General features: G+C 41.1%; 1 protein-coding gene across 1 annotated transcript in view; it reads right to left on the bottom strand.

Moving 5' to 3' along the window:
* Nucleotides 1-19771, bottom strand: part of dnah6 (dynein, axonemal, heavy chain 6) — a 174425-nt gene that overhangs the window by 81505 nt on the left and 73149 nt on the right. The window contains exons 33-42 of the mRNA XM_071408196.1: nt 18043-18150; nt 17636-17762; nt 16095-16307; nt 14972-15193; nt 14717-14839; nt 12780-12962; nt 12190-12333; nt 1773-1994; nt 1333-1480; nt 571-728 (exon numbers count right to left, since the gene is read on the bottom strand). Coding sequence (XP_071264297.1) covers nt 571-728; nt 1333-1480; nt 1773-1994; nt 12190-12333; nt 12780-12962; nt 14717-14839; nt 14972-15193; nt 16095-16307; nt 17636-17762; nt 18043-18150 — 1648 coding nt within the window. The remainder of the gene's footprint in view (nt 1-570; nt 729-1332; nt 1481-1772; nt 1995-12189; nt 12334-12779; nt 12963-14716; nt 14840-14971; nt 15194-16094; nt 16308-17635; nt 17763-18042; nt 18151-19771) is intronic.

The raw sequence follows: 19771 nt of genomic DNA on the forward strand, positions 1-19771 counted from the left end.
GAATGATTCACTTGCACCCCCCCCCACATCCACCCACACACACACACACCCACTGATCCACCCACCCCCACACAACCACCCACTCCACACATTCACCCACACCCTCACAGATTAATTGGTCCCTAATACGTACAAATAGACCCTTTTAATGTGTGCTATTGGAAACTAATTACTGTGTGCTGACCATTCACAACAGTAACAAAGGACTAAAACAAACACATTGTACTGTAGCAGAATAATGGACCCTATCAGCTCCTGGACCTGGGCCTCCAATCTACTATGGACCTCAGACCATCCCTCTGTCTGAATACTAAACAAGTCAAAGTATTCACTGACCACTAACAAAAAGTCACTTCATTTTCTCAGACTTAAAAAACCCCAGACTGGAGCAGAATAGAGTAAATGTTTTACCTAATATCCTCTAGCCCAGACAAGATGAGACTCTGTTTACATATTAAACAAGACTGTGTGTGTGTGTGTGTGTGTGTGTGTGTGTGTGTGTGTGTGTGTGTGTGTGTGTGTGTGTGTGTGTGTGTGTCTGTGTGTGTGTGTCTGTGTGTGTGTGTGTACCTGGATCTCCTTCCAGAAGAACTTCTCTCGGTCGTAGAAGCCGTGGAAGTCCTGGAACTGTCTGAGCAGTTCTATTGGAGGCTGGGAGCCGTAGGTGTCCAACTTAGGCATGTTCAGATCATCCACAAAGATCACTATCTTTCTGTTACCGGGAGCACCTGACATGAAGAAGAGGGAGGCCATTAATAACACTTCGCTAAGTAGGCCTATCAGTTCATGTTACCAGGGTGATCTGTAGCATTGTCTGGGTGATGTATAACCACCATGTCGTGCTAGGATGCCAACAACATATGAGCCCAGGACCGTGTTTGGGAAACCCTGTTCTCGCACCTCTCCAATATCATTCCTGTGTCTCTTTCCTCTTCTGTCTCTCAATCGTTCTCTCTCACCCAGAATGTATTATTAGTTACTGTATCTCTATCCCAATATTCCTCTCTCTCTCTCTCACCCAGAATGTATTGCTAGATACTGTATCTCTATCCCAATATTCCTCTCTCTCTCTCTCTCTCTCTCACCCAGAATGTATTGCTAGATACTGTATCTCTATCCCAATATTCTCTCTCTCTCTCTCTCTCTCTCTCACCCAGAATGTATTGCTAGATACTGTATCTCTATCCCAATATTCCTCTCTCTCTCTCTCTCTCTCTCTCACCCAGAATGTATTGCTAGATACTGTATCTCTATCCCAATATTCCTCTCTCTCACCCAGAATGTATTGCTAGATACTGTATCTCTATCCCAATATTCCTCTCTCTCGCTCACCCAGAATGTTCTTCCTCTTCTTCTCCAGTTTGGACTCGATCATCTCCTGTGTTCTGGCCGAGGTGGTCTGGGCTGAGAAGTTGATATAGACGGGAACATAGCCTCCCTTCTCCTGGACACTGTTCAGAAGACCACGGGCCACCACAGACTGACACACACAGAGAGAGACAAGAGAACACACTGAGGAAACACTTAGGAATGCATAGGGTTAACAGTGAGTGTTAGATTCATTCCATGATAAATGTGTTTTTCTCCACAAGGTCCAGCTAATACAACTAGTAAGAGATGCCTCTGACAAGCAGTGGTGCAGGACAACAATATGGAAGGTTGAAATATCAACATGTCAGAAGATATCGAAGGAGCAGTCCAGAGCAGTTTAGTTGAAAGTGTGTGTGTGTGTGTGTGTGTGCGTGCGTGCGTGCGCGTGCGTGTAACCATACCTTTCCTACTCCGGTGATGCCGGTGAAGAGAACAGAGTGTCCTACAGACAGCAGTTTCTCCATCAGGAAGCCATAACGCACCGTGTCGGTGGTGGGAACCAACATCTCAAAGAAGGGCAGTTCCTTGTTGTACCTAAAGGAGGGGATGATCCTCTCCCACGGCTCCAGACGCTTGTGGTTGAAGTCCATGAACACACTCCACAGGTCCCCCGAGCTGGGCAGCTACACACACACAAACCACACACACACACACCACACAATATAGACAAATACAGTATTTACTGTCCCTAAGTCATACAGATGTAACAGGGTTGATAGTGATAATGTTTATTCTAAGACTGGACATGTCATGATAGAAGCAGGTAGACAAAGCCATGTCTGGATGTAACAGTTTGGTGGTCAGAACACCATTAAAGGGTGCAGGCCTGTGTATCTCTATGTTATTAAGGTAACTGATGCCTGGAGAAGCCTGTGCTCTTAGTTGTTGACTGTGTTTTCACCGCCCTGCACATGTGTTCTGTTTACCCCCTGCAGTTTGTGAGAGTTTGTGTTCCGTCCGTCCCCCCGTCCCCCCCCTGCAGTGTGTGAGAGTTTGTGTGTTGTGTTTGTCCCGCTGGACTTGGTGTCCTGCTGTTCGAGGTGTGTGGGTGCGTGTGGTTTGTTTACTGTCAGCGAGAGCCAGCCACCAACTTCAGGGCTAGCGGGCACGGAAACTGGCACACATATCATTACACACACAGAGGGATATGAATGTGTACACAATGCCCCCTAACTCCACAGTAGACAGGAATATTAATGTCCATAATCTCCCCTAACTCCACAGTAGACAGAAATATGACTGGGTCCATAATGGCCCCTAACTCCACAGTAGACAGAAATATGAATGGGTACATAATGGCCCCTAACTTCACAGTAGACCGAAATATTCATGTGTCCATAATGGCCCCTAACTCCACAGTAGACAGGAATATGAATGGGTCCATAATGGCCACTAACTCCACAAAAGACAGAAATATGAATGGGTACATAATGGCCCCTAACTTCACAGTAGACCGGAATATTAATGTGTCCATAATGGCCCCTAACTCCACAGTAGACAGAAATATGACTGGGTCCATAATGGCCCCTAACTCCACAGTAGACAGGAATATGAATGGGTCCATAATGGCCACTAACTCCACAAAAGACAGAAATATTAATGTGTCCATAATGGCCCCTAACTCCACAGTAGACAGGAATATGAATGGGTACATAATGGCCCCTAACTCCACAGAAGACAGAGCGACAGTCGCCTCAGGTTCTCTGAGCTGCACATCAGTTATCCCCAGAGACAGACTTCACCAGCCTTGTGTTGGTGTCTGGGGGTGTGTGCATGTTTAGATCCTCCAGGACAAATCATCTCTGTTAGTTATGGACCGTAAAACATTCAGCCTTCATCCTTTCTCCCTCACACTCTCTCACTCCACTAACAGGTAAATGATGCATATTCTACTCCTCCACAGACTCACTCAAGGAATACAACATTCTATACAGCATTACACTGTTACAACCCAGGGGACACTTCCAGAAGAGGAAAGTAGAGAGTTTCTATTGGATATCATTACTGTGATACCAACCAATGGCAAACATAGTCTCCATTGATGGCATGATGAAATACATTGAAAGTTCTCTGCAGATCTATGAAATCTACTTCTCTTCCAGCCTCTTTCACCTGCTGTCCTTATTGCTGAGGGGACAGACAGAGGTTTTCCTACCGATACCTTTAGAGATGCTCATTTCAACATGTCCATATCCATCTACTAAAACGGCATGCCTTTACAGCACATGTTTTTGTTGCATATATCCAACTGATAAAAACAACTGAATACACTTATATGGTAGCAGTCTTCGTCAGATATTGATATTTGGTAGCAGTCTACAGAGTGAATTGATTCCACAGGTAAGGCCTCTATTTGATTTTAAACCCTTTCAGAGGACTTAAAGAGTGACTGAACGCACCGATTCAGCAAGTGTTTATCTGTTGCTCATTAAGAAAAATGTCAGTCTTGGAGGTGTGGTTTGATGTGGCAGTTACTGATGTTTGTCCCCCATGAGACACCATAGGAACAAAGCCAGTATCACTTCCTAAAAAGAGTCAGAATTAATTTAAGATAACTCAAGAAATATGTCATTAATTTTGACGTTTTTGCCAAGGAGCATTTAGTCATGCAAGTTTACATCTAGCTAAGGTGTTGGATGCAGTAGAATATTTATCAACACATCTAGCTAAGGTGTTGGATGCAGTAGGATATTTATCAATACATCTAGCTAAGGTGTTGGGTGCAGTAGGATATTTATCAACACATCTAGCTAAGGTGTTGGATGCAGTAGGATATTTATCAATACATCTAGCTAAGGTGTTGGGTGCAGTAGGATATGTATCAACACATCTAGCTAAGGTGTTGGATGCAGTAGGCCATTTATCAACACATCTAGCTAAGGTGTTTGGTGCAGTAGGATATTTATCAATACATCTAGCTAAGGTGTTGGATGCAGTAGAATATTTATCAACACATCTAGCTAAGGTGTTGGATGCAGTAGGATATTTATCAACACATCTAGCTAAGGTGTTGGATGCAGTAGGATATTTATCAACACATCTAGCTAAGGTGTTGGGTGCAGTAGGATATTTATCAACACATCTACCTAAGGTGTTGGATGCAGTAGGATATTTATCAACACATCTAGCTAAGGTGTTGGATGCAGTAGGATATTTATCAATACATCTAGCTAAGGTGTTGGATGCAGTAGGATATTTATCAACACATCTAGCTAAGGTGTTGGATGCAGTAGGATATTTATCAACACACCTAGCTCAGGTGTTTGATGCAGTAGGCTATTTATCAATACATCTAGCTAAGGTGTTTGGTGCAGTAGGACATTTATCAATACATCTAGCTAAGGTGTTTGGTGCAGTAGGATATTTATCAACACATCTAGCTAAGGTGATGGATGCAGTAGGATATTTATCAACACATCTACCTAAGGTGTTGGATGCAGTAGGATATTTATCAACACATCTAGCTAAGGTGTTTGATGCAGTAGGATATTTATCAATACATCTAGCTAAGGTGTTGGATGCAGTAGGATATTTATCAATACATCTAGCTAAGGTGTTGGATGCAGTAGGATATGTATCAATACATCTAGCTAAGGTGTTGGATGCAGTAGGATATTTATCAACACATCTAGCTAAGGTGTTTGATGCAGTAGGATATGTATCAACACATCTAGCTAAGGTGTTGGGTGCAGTAGGATATTTATCAACACATCTACCTAAGGTGTTGGATGCAGTAGGATATTTATCAACACATCTAGCTAAGGTGTTGGGTGCAGTAGGATATTTATCAATACATCTAGCTAATGTGTTGGATGCAGTAGGATATTTATCAATACACCTAGCTAAGGTGTTGGATGCAGTAGGATGTTTATCAACACACCTAGCTCAGGTGTTTGATGCAGTAGGCTATTTATCAATACATCTAGCTAATGTGTTTGGTGCAGTAGGCTATTTATCAATACATCTAGCTAAGGTGTTGGGTGCAGTAGGATATTTATCAACACATCTAGCTAAGGTGTTTGGTGCAGTAGGACATTTATCAATACATCTAGCTAAGGTGTTTGGTGCAGTAGGATATTTATCAATACATCTAGCTAATAGGCAGCTGTTTATCCTGTGGTAGAGGGCAGCTGTTTATCCTCTGGTTGTGGGCAGCTGTTTATTCTGTGGTAGTGGGCAGCTGTTTATCCTGTGGTAGTGGGCAGCTGTTTATCCTGTGGTAGTGGGCAGCTGTTTATCCTGTGGTAGAGGGCAGCTGTTTATCCTGTGGTAGTGGGCAGCTGTTTATCCTGTGGTAGTAGGCAGCTGTTTATCCTGTGGTAGAGGGCGCTGTTTATCCTGTGGTAGAGGGCAGCTGTTTATCCTGTGGTAGTGGGCAGCTGTTTATCCTGTGGTAGTAGGCAGCTGTTTATCCTGTGGTAGAGGGCGCTGTTTATCCTGTGGTAGTAGGCAGCTGTTTATCCTGTGGTAGAGGGCAGCTGTTTATCCTGTGGTAGTAGGCAGCTGTTTATCCTGTGGTAGAGGGCAGCTGTTTATCCTGTGGTAGAGGGCAGCTGTTTATCCTGTGGTAGAGGGCAGCTGTTAATCCTGTGGTAGTAGGCAGCTGTTTATCCTGTGGTAGAGGGCAGCTGTTTATCCTGTGGTAGAGGGCAGCTGTTTATCCTGTGGTAGAGGGCAGCTGTTAATCCTGTGGTAGTAGGCAGCTGTTTATCCTGTGGTAGTGGGCAAGTGGCATTGTGGAAATCTAAATAAATGTTTTGACTAATGTCGATGTCACATATGCAGTTTTTAACGAGAGAAGTTGGTTCTCGAGTTCAGTTCGGCTTTAAGAGAAAATTCTAGCCAGGCAGAAAGGGTTGGGTCCTAGTTCTTGCCCATGGCGTTTCAGATAAGAAAATCTAACCTTAGAATAAACCAGGACAGAATCCCCATTCCCCAGTTACACCTCTGTAGCATGCTAATACTAGCTAGCACCTGGCGAGGAGTGTTGGCCTTCAGTAATATGTATGGCAGCCATGGCAGGTTATGTTGGACCCTGGTAATAGATAAAGCTTTGAACAGGTCTGGAAATGCAGGGTCTTTTTAAATGCAGTCCTCTGATGGTATGGAATAGAAAACAGTATATAGTGTGGGTCTCTCTGGTGTAGATGATGATTCTGACTGTAATGATGATGATTGTAATTCTGACTATAATGATGATGATTATAATTCTGACTATAATGATGATGATTATAATTCTGACTATAATGATGATGATGATTGTAATTCTGACTATAATGATGATGATTATAATTCTGACTATAATGATGATGATTATAATTCTGATTATAATGATGATGATTATAATTCTGACTATAATGAGGATGATGATTATAATTCTGACTATAATGATGATGAATATAACTGACTATAATGATGATGATGATTATAATTCTGACTATAATGATGATGATGATGATTGTAATTCTGACTATAATGATGATGATTATAATTCTGACTAATGATGATGATTATAATTCTGACTATGATGATGATGATTGTAATTCTGACTATAACGATGATGATTATAATTCTGACTATGATGATGATGATGATTGTAATTCTGACTATAATCATGATTATAATTCTGACTAATGATGATGATTATAATTCTGACTAATGATGATGATTATAATTCTGACTATGATGATGATTGTAATTCTGACTATAATGATGATGATGATTATAATTCTGACTATGATGATGATGATGATTATAATTCTGACTAATGATGATGATTATAATTCTGACTATGATGATGATTATAATTCTGACTATAATGATGATGATTATAATTCTGACTATAATGAGGATGATTATAATTCTGACTATAATGATGATGATTATAATTCTGACTATAATGATGATGATTATTGTAATTCTGACTATAATGATGATTATTATAATTCTGACTATGATGATGATGATTACAATTCTGACTATGATGATGATGATTATAATTCTGACTATAATGATGATGATTATAATTCTGACTATGATGATGATTATAATTCTGACTATAATGATGATGATTATAATTCTGACTATAATAATGATGATTATAATTCTGACTATAATGATGATGATTATAATTTTGACTATAATGATGATGATGATTGTAATTCTGACTATAATGATGATGATTATAATTCTGACTATAATGATGATTATAATTCTGACTATAATGAGGATGATGATTATAATTCTGACTATAATGATGATGATGAATATAATTGACTATAATGATGATGATGATTATAATTCTGACTATAATGATGATGATTGTAATTCTGACTATAATGATGATGATTATAATTCTGACTAATGATGATGATTATAATTCTGACTATGATGATGATGATGATGATTGTAATTCTGACTAACGATGGTGATTATAATTCTGACTATGATGATGATGATGATGATTGTAATTCTGACTATAATCATGATTGTAATTCTGACTATAATCATGATTATAATTCTGACTAATGATGATGATTATAATTCTGACTAATGATGATGATTATAATTCTGACTATGATGATGATGATAATTGTAATTCTGACTATAATGATGATGATGATTATAATTCTAACTATGATGATGATGATTATAATTCTGACTAATGATGGTGATTATAATTCTGACTATGATGATGATTATAATTCTGACTAATGATGATGATTATAATTCTGACGATAATGAGGATGATTACAATTCTGACTATAATGATGATGATTATAATTCTGACTATAATGATGATGATTATTGTAATTCTGACTATAATGATGATGATTATAATTCTGACTATAATGATGATGATTATAATTCTGACTATAATGATGATGATTATAATTCTGACTATGATGATGATTATAATTCTGACTACGATGATGATTATAATTCTGACTATGATGATGATTATAATTTGGACTATAATAATGATGATTATAATTCTGACTATGATGATGATGATTATAATTGTGACTATAATGATGCTTATAATTCTGACTATGATGATTATAATTCTGACTACGATGATGATTATAATTCTGACTATGATGATGATTATAATTTGGACTATAATAATGATGATTATAATTCTGACTATGATGATGATGATTATAATTGTGACTATAATGATGCTTATAATTCTGACTATGATGATTATAATTCTGACTATGATGATTATAATTCTGACTATGATGATGATGATTATAATTCTGACTATAATGATGATTATTATAATTCTGACTATTATGATGATGATGATTATAATTCTGACTATAATGATAATTATTATAATTCTGACTATAATGATGATTATAATTCTGACTATAATGAGGATGATGATTACAAATCGAACTATATTAATTATAATTCTGACTATAATAAAGATGATTACATATCTGACTATAATGTTGATGATTATAATTCTGACTATGATGATTATAATTCTGACTATAATGATAATTATTATAATTCTGACTATAATGATGATTATAATTCTGACTATAATGAGGATGATGATTACAAATCGAACTATATTAATTATAATTCTGACTATAATAAAGATGATTACATATCTGACTATAATGTTGATGATTATAATTCTGACTATGATGATTATAATTCTGACTATAATGATGATGATTATAATTCTGACTATAATGATTATAATTCTGACTATAATGATGATGATTATAATTCTGACTATAATGATGATGATTATAATTCTGACTATAATGATGATTATAATTCTGACTATAAATCAAATCAAATCTAATCAAATTTTATTTGTCACATACACATGGTTAGCAGATGTTAATGCGAGTGTAGCGAAATGCTTGTGCTTCTAGTTCCGACAATGCAGTAATAACCAACAAGTAATCTAACCTAACAATTCCACAACTACTACCTTATACAAACAAGTGTAAAGGGATAAAGAATATGTACATAAAGATATATGAATGAGTGATGGTACAGAACGGCATAGGCAAGATGCAGTAGATGGTATAGTGTACAGTCTATACATATGAGATGAGTAATGTAGGGTATGTAAACATAAAGTGGCATAGTTTAAAGTGGCTAGTGATACATGTATTACATAAAGATGGCACGATGCAGTAGATTATATAGAGTACAGTATATACATATGAGATGAGTAATGTAGGGTATGTAAACATTATATTAAGTGGCATTGTTTAAAGTGGCTAGTGATACATTTTTACATAATTTCCATCAATTCCCATTATTAAAGTGGCTGGAGTTGAGTCAGTATGTTGGCAGCGGCCACTAAATGTTAGTGGTGGCTGTTTAATGATGATGATTATAATTCTGACTATGATGATGATGATTATAATTCTGACTATGATGACAATGATTATAATTCTGACTATAATGATGATGATTATAATTCTGACTATAATGATATGATTATAATTCTGACTATAATGAGGATGATTATAATTCTGACTATAATGATGATGGTTATAATTCTGACTATAATGAGGATTACAATTCTGACTATAATGAGGATGATGATTACAATTCTGACTAATGATGATGATAATGCTAACTATAATGAGGATGATTATAATTCTGACTATGATGATGATGATTGTAATTCTGACTATAATGATAATGATTATAATTCTGACTATAATGATTATAATTCTGACTAATGATGATGATGATAATGCTAGCTATAATGAGGATGATTATAATTCTGACTATGATGATGATTATAATTCTGACTATGATGAAGATGATGATTGTAACTCTGACTATAATGATGATGATTATAATTCTGACTAATGATGATTACAGTTCTGACTATAGTGATGATTATAATTCTGACTATAATGATGATGATTACAATTCTGACTAATGATGATGATAATGCTAACTATAATGAAGATGATTATAATTCTGACTATAATGATGATGATTATAATTCTGACTATAATGAGGATGATTATATTTCTGACTATGATGATGATGATTATAATTCTGACTATGATGAAGAAGATGATTGTAATTCTGACTATAATGATGATGATGATTGTAATTCTGACTATAATGATGATGATTATAATTCTGACTATAATGAATACAATGATAATGATTATTAGTATACAGTTGAAGTCGGAAGTTTACATATACCTTAGCTAAATACATTTAAACTCAGCTTTTCACAATTCCTGACATTAAATCAGAGTAAAAATTCCCTGTCTTAGGTCACTTAGGATCACCACTTTATTTTAAGAATGTGAAATGTCAGAACAATAGTATAGAGAATTATTTATTTCAGCTCTTATTTCTTTCATCACATTCCCAGTGGGTCAGAAGTTTACATACACTCAATTAGTATTTTGTAGGATTGCCTTTAAATTGTTAAACTTGGGTCAAACGTGTTGGGTAGCCTTCCACAAGCTCCCCACAATAAGTTGGGTGAATTTTGGCCCATTCCTCCTGACAGAGCTGGTGTAACTGAGTCAGGTTTTTAGGCCTCCTTGCTCACACACGCTTTTTCATTTCTACCCACACATTTTCTATAGGATTGCGGTCAGGGCTTTGTGATGGCCACTCCAATACCTTGGCTTTGTTGTCCTTAAGCCATTTTGCCACAACTTTGGAAGTATGCTTGGGGTCATTGTCCATTGGACGATCCATTTGCGGCCAAGCTTTAACTACCTGACTGATGTCTTGAGATGTTGCTTCAATATATCCACATCATTTCCCTAGCTCATGATGTCATCTATTTTGTGAATTGCACCAGTCCCTCCTGCAGCAAAGCACCCCCACAACATGATGCTGCCACCCCCATGCTTCACGGTTGGGATGGTGTTCTTCGGCTTGAAAACCTCCCCCTTTTTCCTCCAAACATAACGATGGTCATTATGACCAAACAGTTCTATTTTTGTTTCATCAGACCAGAGGACATTTCTCCCCATGTGCAGTTGCATTTATGGTGGTTTTGGAGCAGTGGCTTCTTCCTTGCTGAGCGGCCTTTCAGGTTATGTTGATATAGGACTCGTTTTACTGTGGATATATATACTTTTTTACCTGTTTCCTCCAGCATCTTCACAAGGTCCTTTGCTGTTGTTCTGGAATTGATTTGCACTTTTCGCACCAAAGTACGTTCATCTCTAGGAGACAGAACGCGTCTCCTTCCTGAGCGGTATGACGGCTGCGTGGTCCCATGGTGTTTATACTTGCGTACTATTGTTTGTACAGATGAACGTGGTACCTTCAGGTGTTTGGAAATTGCTCCCAAGGATGAACCAGACTTGTGGAGGTCTACAATTTATTTTCTGAGGTCTTGGCTGATTTCTTTTGATTTTCCCATGATGTCAAGCAAAGAGGCACTGAGTTTGAAGGTAGGCTTACATACATACACACATAGGTACACCTCCAATTGACTCAAATTATGTCAATTAGCCCATCAGAAGCTTCTAAAGCCATGACATAATTTTCTGGAATTTTCCAAGCTGTTTAAAGGCACAGTCAACTTAGTGTATGTAAACTTCTGACCCACTGGAATTGTGATACAGTGAATTATAAGTGAAATAATCTGTCTGAAAACAATTGTTGGAAAAATTACTTGGGTCGTGCAACTTGCCAAAACTATAGTTTGTTAACAAGAGATTTGTGGAGTGGTTGAAAAACGAGTTCTAATGACTCCAACCTAAGTGTATGTAAACTTCCGACTTCAAATGTAATTACTCTGACTATGATGAGTTTGACTATAATGATGGTGATGAAGGCCCTACTAACCTTGGCGTCATTATTGTCCTCAAACTGTTGTCTGACGAAGCTGTCGAAGGCATCCCAGTGGCTGTCAGTCAGGTTACCCCCCACAGACCACAGGTAGCAGAACACAAACGTCTGACACAACACACTGTTCAGGTGCTTAGCTTCCTAGAAAACACACACACACACACACACACACACACACACACACACACACACACACACACACACACACACATACATACACACACAGATGGAGCGATACTTAATAAGCAATAAGGCCCAAGGAGGTGTGGTATATGGTCAATATACCTTGGCTAAGGGCTGTTCCATTCACGATGCAACGTGGAGTGCCTGGATACAGCCCTTAGCCGTGGTATATTGGCCATATATCACAAACCCCCGAGGTGCCTTATTGCTATCATAAACTGGTTAACAACGTAATTAAAGAAGTAAAAATAAATGTTTTGTCATATCCGTGGTATATGGTCTGATATACCACGTCTGTCAGCCAATCAGCTTTCAGGGCTAGAACAACCCAGTTTATAAATGTGTATAATGACTGGTTAATATGTGGTTGTGGTCATGCTGCGTTCCAGTAACATTTAGCCTACCATCTTGAGGTCTGGTCTTCCGTCTCCCAGCAGCAGCGCCTCCAACAGGCAGCAGAGGGTAGTGACCTTACTGATGTCCACCTGGCCCATGGCCTGGACACAACGCTTCCACACAAACTGAAGACCCTTCTCCACGTACTGCTCAAACAACGCCAACAGGTACACACACACCGCTTCAGGGAGCTGGGGGGGGTGGGGGGGTGGAGGAGGTAGAAGGGAGAGGAGGATAGGGAGAGGGGGAGACAGCAACAGAGAGGGCAGAGAGAGTGAGAAGCAGGGCAATTTAAATGTATGATCAGGACATCAAGGAAAACCATGTAAAAGTTGGCTTTTGAATTAAGATAAAGATCCACGTCAACCAATCAATCGATAGGGAGTTATCAAGATAAATCATCTGTCATCTATAACATCAGAAACAACAGCAGATACAACCCATCTCTGACAACACTGTAGGTCTGTATCATCTGTCTGCTATAACATCAGAAACAACGGCAGATACAACCCATCTCTGACAACACTGTAGGTCTGTATCATCTGTCAGCTATAACATCAGAAACAACAGCAGATACAACCCATCTCTGACAACACTGTAGGTCTGTATCATCTGTCTGCTATAACATCAGAAACAACAGCAGATACAACCCATCTCTGACAACACTGTAGGTCTGTATCATCTGTCTGCTATAACATCAGAAACAACAGCAAATAAAACCCATCTCTGACAACACTGTAGGTCTGTATCATCCGTCTGCTATAACATCAGAAACAACAGCAGCAGTACGAGGGAGGATATACAACCATTTAAAGACACAGTTATCATAAAGACAGGGACAGTTCACAGGATCCTCCTCCAGTGATGCAAGAGAGAACGTGTAAAGGTTAGAGGTGACGGGTCACATGATGATCTTTGATGCGTTGTGGTGGTTGATGTTTATGATGGATCTGCTGACACTGACGGTAGGAGTACCATTCTAGCCATCTATATAGTTAGATACACCTCTGTCTTTATTCTGAGACACGCGACATTCTCTGGGATCTTCACAGAACGATAACATGTGAATACAGAGTTCCAAACAGGCTTGACTGAGCCCACAGCTACTTCCACAGAGGGGCGGTAGGATAATGAACACATGGTAGATGTATATTCTGATGGAGTAGAGATGTGATCAGTGCAGGAAATATCCTTGTTAGTCAGGCCAGTGATCCAGGTCTGGACCATGTTAAGGAGAATGGTAAATCACCTTGTTAGTCAGGCCAGTGATCCAGGTCTGGACCATGTTAAGGAGAATGGTAAATCACCTTGTTAGTCAGGCCAGTGATCCAGGTCTGGACCATGTTAAGGAGAATGGTAAATCACCTTGTTAGTCAGGCCAGTGATCCAGGTCTGGACCATGTTAAGGAGAATGGTAAATCACCTTGTTAGTCAGGCCAGTGATCCAGGTCTGGACCATGTTAAGGAGAATGGTAAATCACCTTGTTAGTCAGGCCAGTGATCCAGGTCTGGACCATGTTAAGGAGAATGGTAAATCACCTTGTTAGTCAGGCCAGTGATCCAGGTCTGGACCATGTTAAGGAGAATGGTAAATCACCTTGTTAGTCAGGCCAGTGATCCAGGTCTGGACCATGTTAAGGAGAATGGTAAATCACCTTGTTAGTCAGACCAGTGATCCAGGTCTGGACCATGTTAAGGAGAATGGTAAATCACCTTGTTAGTCAGGCCAGTGATCCAGGTCTGGACCATGTTAAGGAGAATGGGAAATCACCTTTTTAGCCAGGCCAGTGATCCAGGTCTGGACCATGTTAAGGAGAATGGGAAATCACCTTTTTAGCCAGGCCAGTGATCCAGGTCTGGACCATGTTAAGGAGAATGGTAAATCACCTTGTTAGTCAGGCCAGTGATCCAGGTCTGGACCATGTTAAGGAGAATGGGAAATCACCTTTTTAGCCAGGCCAGTGATCCAGGTCTGGACATAGGGCATCCATTTGAGTTCGTTAGAGTCGATGTAGACCATCCCACAGCGACTCACTGTAGCTGGGGACGCCACCGATAAGTCCTGGACCTGAGACACACAACACAAAGGTTGCAGAGCATTTACCAAGTCTGGATCTTTAACATGTCACTATTATCTATTCATGTCAAAGACGTCCATAGTGATTGCCCCCTAACCTATAACCCTTGACCCCTCTCTGACCTCAAACACCATGTGTATAGACGGGGTCAGTTTGATGCGTTCGCTGTTGGCCAGACAGAGCATCTTGTTATCGTCCAGGACCGTGTTCATGTTCTCAATCCACAGCGCGTCCACCGGACCGTCCGACACGATCCACTTGTGGTCATCGCTGGTGTCGTTGCAGGCCGCTCGCACGCTGAGCGCCATCAGGCCGTCACGCCACTCCAGGGTCAATATGTTCACCTGTAAGGGTCAGGGGTTAGAGGTCAAGGGTTCACATTAAGTACTTGGTGTCATGTTTGTATATATAAGTTGGTGAAAAACAAAAGCATAAAATTTGAAAGAGTGAGTCAGTTAGTCAGTAAGTCAGTGAGTCAGTGAATCAGTGAGTCAGTGAGTCAGTAAGTCAGTAAGTCAGTGAGTCAGTAAGTCAGTAAGTCAGTGAGGCAGTGAGTCAGTAAGTCAGTGAGTCAGTAAGTCAGTAAGTCAGTGAGTCAGTGAGTCAGTGAGTCAGTGAGTCAGTAAGTCAGTAAGTCAGTGAGTCAGTAAGTCAGTGAGGCAGTAAGTCAGTGAGGCAGTGAGTCAGTAAGTCAGTGAGTCAGTAAGTCAGTAAGTCAGTGAGGCAGTAAGTCAATGAGTCAGTAAGTCAGTGAGGCAGTAAGTCAGTGAGGCAGTAAGTCAGTGAGTCAGTAAGTCAGTGAGTCAGTAAGTCAGTATACATCAGTAAGTCAGTAAGTCCGTGAGTCAGTAAGTCAGTGAGTTAGTAAGTCAGTATACATCAGTAAGTTAGTAAGTCAGTGAGTCAGTAAGTCAGTGAGTCAGTATACATCAGTAAGTCAGTGAGTCAGTAAGTCAGTGAGTCAGTGAGTCAGTAAGTCAGTGAGTCAGTAAGTCAGTCAGTCAGTGAGTCAGTCAGTCAGTGAGTCAGTGAGTCAGTAAGTCAGTCAGTCAGTGAGTCAGTCAGTCAGTCAGTCAGTAAGTCAGTCAGTCAGTGAGTCAGTCAGTCAGTGAGTCAGTGAGCACACAAACAAGAAATACATTGATAGAACCGATAACAACATTGATTAAGTGGACGGCTAACCAATACACAGACTGCTTGTTAACTAGCAGATCAAGTAACAGATGAATTGTCAGCCAGGCGTACCTCTCCGTAGAGCTCTCCCATGGTGACAGACTTTGGGTTGAGGACGTATGTCTTGACAGGGAGGTAGAAGGGGTTGTGTTTCCCGTGGCCAGCCTGCCACAGGGTATCTAAGGTATCAGACAGGATGGTGTAGACCGTGGTCTTCCCTCCACCTGTAGGACCCACCAACATCACACCGTGACGTACTATCATGGTCTCATACAGCTGGATCACCTGGAGGGAGGGAGAGGAAGGGTTAAAACCACATGGAGAAACATGTAAGGAATATACATCATCACTAATTCATGAATTTTAATTTGACGTCAAACTGAACCAAATTGAATGATTTTGTTGAATTATGTTTTTGTGTTTATCCCTGATCATTTGTAATGACAGAGCCATCATTGATAACTTTATTATATAAAGCACTTTGAGGAATACATTATGTTTATTTAAATTAATACATAAGTTCAGTCTGTACCTTGTTGGTTATGCTGGGTAGGGTCAGTCAATACCTTGTTGGTCATGCTGGGTAGGGTCAGTCAGTACCTTGTGCGTCATGCTGGGTAGGGTCAGTCAATACCTTGTTGGTCATGCTGGGTAGGGTCAGTCAGTACCTTGTGCGTCATGCTGGGTAGGGTCAGTCAGAACCTTGTTGGTCATGCTGGGTAGGGTCAGTCTGTACCTTGTGCGTCATGCTGGGTAGGGTCAGTCAGTACCTTGTTGGTCATGCTGGGTAGGGTCAGTCAGAACCTTGTTGGTCTCAGTGTCAGTACCTTGTTGGTCATGCTGGGTAGGGTCAGTCTGTACCTTGTTGGTCATGCTGGGTAGGGTCAGTCAGAACCTTGTTGGTCATGCTGGGTAGGGTCAGTCAGTACCTTGTGCGTCATGCTGGGTAGGGTCAGTCAGTACCTTGTTGGTCATGCTGGGTAGGGTCAGTCAGTACCTTGTTGGTCATGCTGGGTAGGGTCAGTCAGTACCTTGTTGGTCATGCTGGGTAGGGTCAGTCAGTACCTTGTTGGTCATGCTGGGTAGGGGCAGTCAGTACCTTGTTGGTCATGCTGGGTAGGGTCAGTCAGTACCTTGTTGGTCATGCTGGGTAGGGTCAGTCAGTACCTTGTTGGTCATGCTGGGTAGGGTCAGTCAGTACCTTGTTGGTCATGCTGGGTAGGGTCAGTCAGGCAGTACCTTGTTGGTCATGCTGGGTAGGGTCAGTCAGTACCTTGTTGGTCATGCTGGGTAAGGGCAGTCTGTACCTTGTTGGTCATGCTGGGTAGGGTCAGTCAGTACCTTGTTGGTCATGCTGGGTAGGGTCAGTCAGTACCTTGCGCGTCATGCTGGGTAGGGTCAGTCAGTACCTTGTGCGTCATGCTGGGTAGGGTCAGTCAGTACCTTGTGCGTCATGCTGGGTAGGGTCAGTCAGTACCTTGTGCGTCATGCTGGGTAGGGTCAGTCAGTACCTTGTGCGTCATGCTGGGTAGGGGCAGTCAGTACCTTGTGAGTCATGCTGGGTAGGGGAAGTCAGTACCTTGTGCGTCATGCTGGGTAGGGTCAGTCAGTACCTTGTGCGTCATGCTGGGTAGGGGCTGCAGGTTGCGTTTCACTAGAGACTCCAGGATGGTGGTTTGGAGAACACCGTAGTCATGTTCAGGGATGGACACGCCAGGGAACAGGTCAGACATGATGCCACTAGAGCAGAGAACATACAAACACACACACACACAACCGTCATTCGGACAAACACACACGTCAGAGTCTGCAGTAAAACATCATGAACGTATAACAGTGCAACGTTCTATTCTTCTCCATAGTGCTGTAACATTAGCTGTGGGACACCATTGGTTTGTCTCTGTGTGTGTGTGTGTGTGTGTGTGTGTGTGTGTGTGTGTGTGTGTGTGTGTGTGTGTGTGTGTGTGTGTGTGTGTGTGTGTGTGTGTGTGTGTGTCAGGGTCTGTGCGTGTTCTCTCACCCAAAGAGCGCGGCATCGTCTGTGAGGAACTTGGGCAGATTGGAGTCTCTCAGAGCCCTGATCAGAACCACGTCTTCACTCAGGTGGGGGTTCTCTCTCTTCAGAGAGCTGCAGGGGATCACACACACACAATACATTCTCTAGAAATATGGGGCTCCCTCTCTCTTCAGAGAGCTGCAGGGGATCACACACACACACAATACATTCTCTATAAATATGGGGGTTCTCTCTCTTCAGAGAGCTGCAGGGGATCACACACACACACAATACATTCTCTATAAATATGGGGGTACTCTCTCTTCAGAGAGCTGCAGGGGATCACACACAATACATTGTCTATAAATATGGGGCTCCCTCTTTCTTCAGAGAGCTGCAGGGGATCACACACACACACAATACATTCTCTATAAATATGGGGGTCCCTCTCTCTTCAGAGAGCTGCAGGGGATCACACACACACACAATACATTCTCCATAAATATGGGGGTCCCTCTCTCTTCAGAGAGCTGCAGGGGATCACACACACACACAATACATTCTCTATAAATATGGGGCTCCCTCTCTCTTCAGAGAGCTGCAGGGGATCACACACACACACACAATACATTCTCCATAAATATGGGGGTCCCTCTCTCTTCAGAGAGCTGCAGGGGATCACACACACACACAATACATTCTCCATAAATATGGGGGTCCCTCTCTCTTCAGAGAGCGGCAGGGGATCACACACACACACAATACATTCTCCATAAATATGGGGGTCCCTCTCTCTTCAGAGAGCTGCAGGGGATCACACACACACACAATACATTCTCCATAAATATGGGGGTCCCTCTCTCTTCAGAGAGCTGCAGGGGATCACACACACACACAATACATTCTCTATAAATATGGGGCTCCCTCTCTCTTCAGAGAGCTGCAGGGGATCACACACACACACAATACATTCTCTAGAAATATGGGGCTCCCTCTCTCTTCAGAGAGCTGCAGGGGATCACACACACACACAATACATTCTCCATAAATATGGGGGTCACTGAACTGAATACATCACTGGGTCATCTAAAGGTCACTGAACTGAATACATCACTGGGTCGTCTAAAGGTCACTGTACTGAATACATCACTGGGTCGTCTAAAGGTCACTGTACTGAATACATCACTGGGTCATCTAAAGGTCACTGTACTGAATACATCACTAGGTCATCTAAAGGTCACTGAACTGAATACATCACCGGGTCGTCTAAAGGTCACTGAACTGAATACATCACCGTGTCATCTAAAGGTCACTGAACTGAATACATCACTGGGTCGTCTAAAGGTCACTGAACTGAATACATCACTGGGTCGTCTAAAGGTCACTGAACTGAATACATCACTGGGTCGTCTAAAGGTCACTGAACTGAATACATCACTGGGTCGTCTAAAGGTCACTGAACTGAATACATCACTGGGTCGTCTAAAGGTCACTGAACTGAATACATCACTGGGTCGTCTAAAGGTCACTGTACTGAATACATCACTGGGTCATCTAAAGGTCACTGAACTGAATACATCACTGGGTCATCTAAAGGTCACTGAACTGAATACATCACTGGGTCATCTAAAGGTCACTGAACTGAATACATCACTGGGTCATCTAAAGGTCACTGAACTGAATACATCACTGGGTCATCTAAAGGTCACTGAACTGAATACATCACTGGGTCATCTAAAGGTCACTGAACTGA

Source organism: Salvelinus alpinus, chromosome 6, assembly GCF_045679555.1.
Source record: "Salvelinus alpinus chromosome 6, SLU_Salpinus.1, whole genome shotgun sequence".
In the NCBI taxonomy this organism is placed as follows: Eukaryota; Metazoa; Chordata; class Actinopteri; order Salmoniformes; family Salmonidae; genus Salvelinus; species Salvelinus alpinus.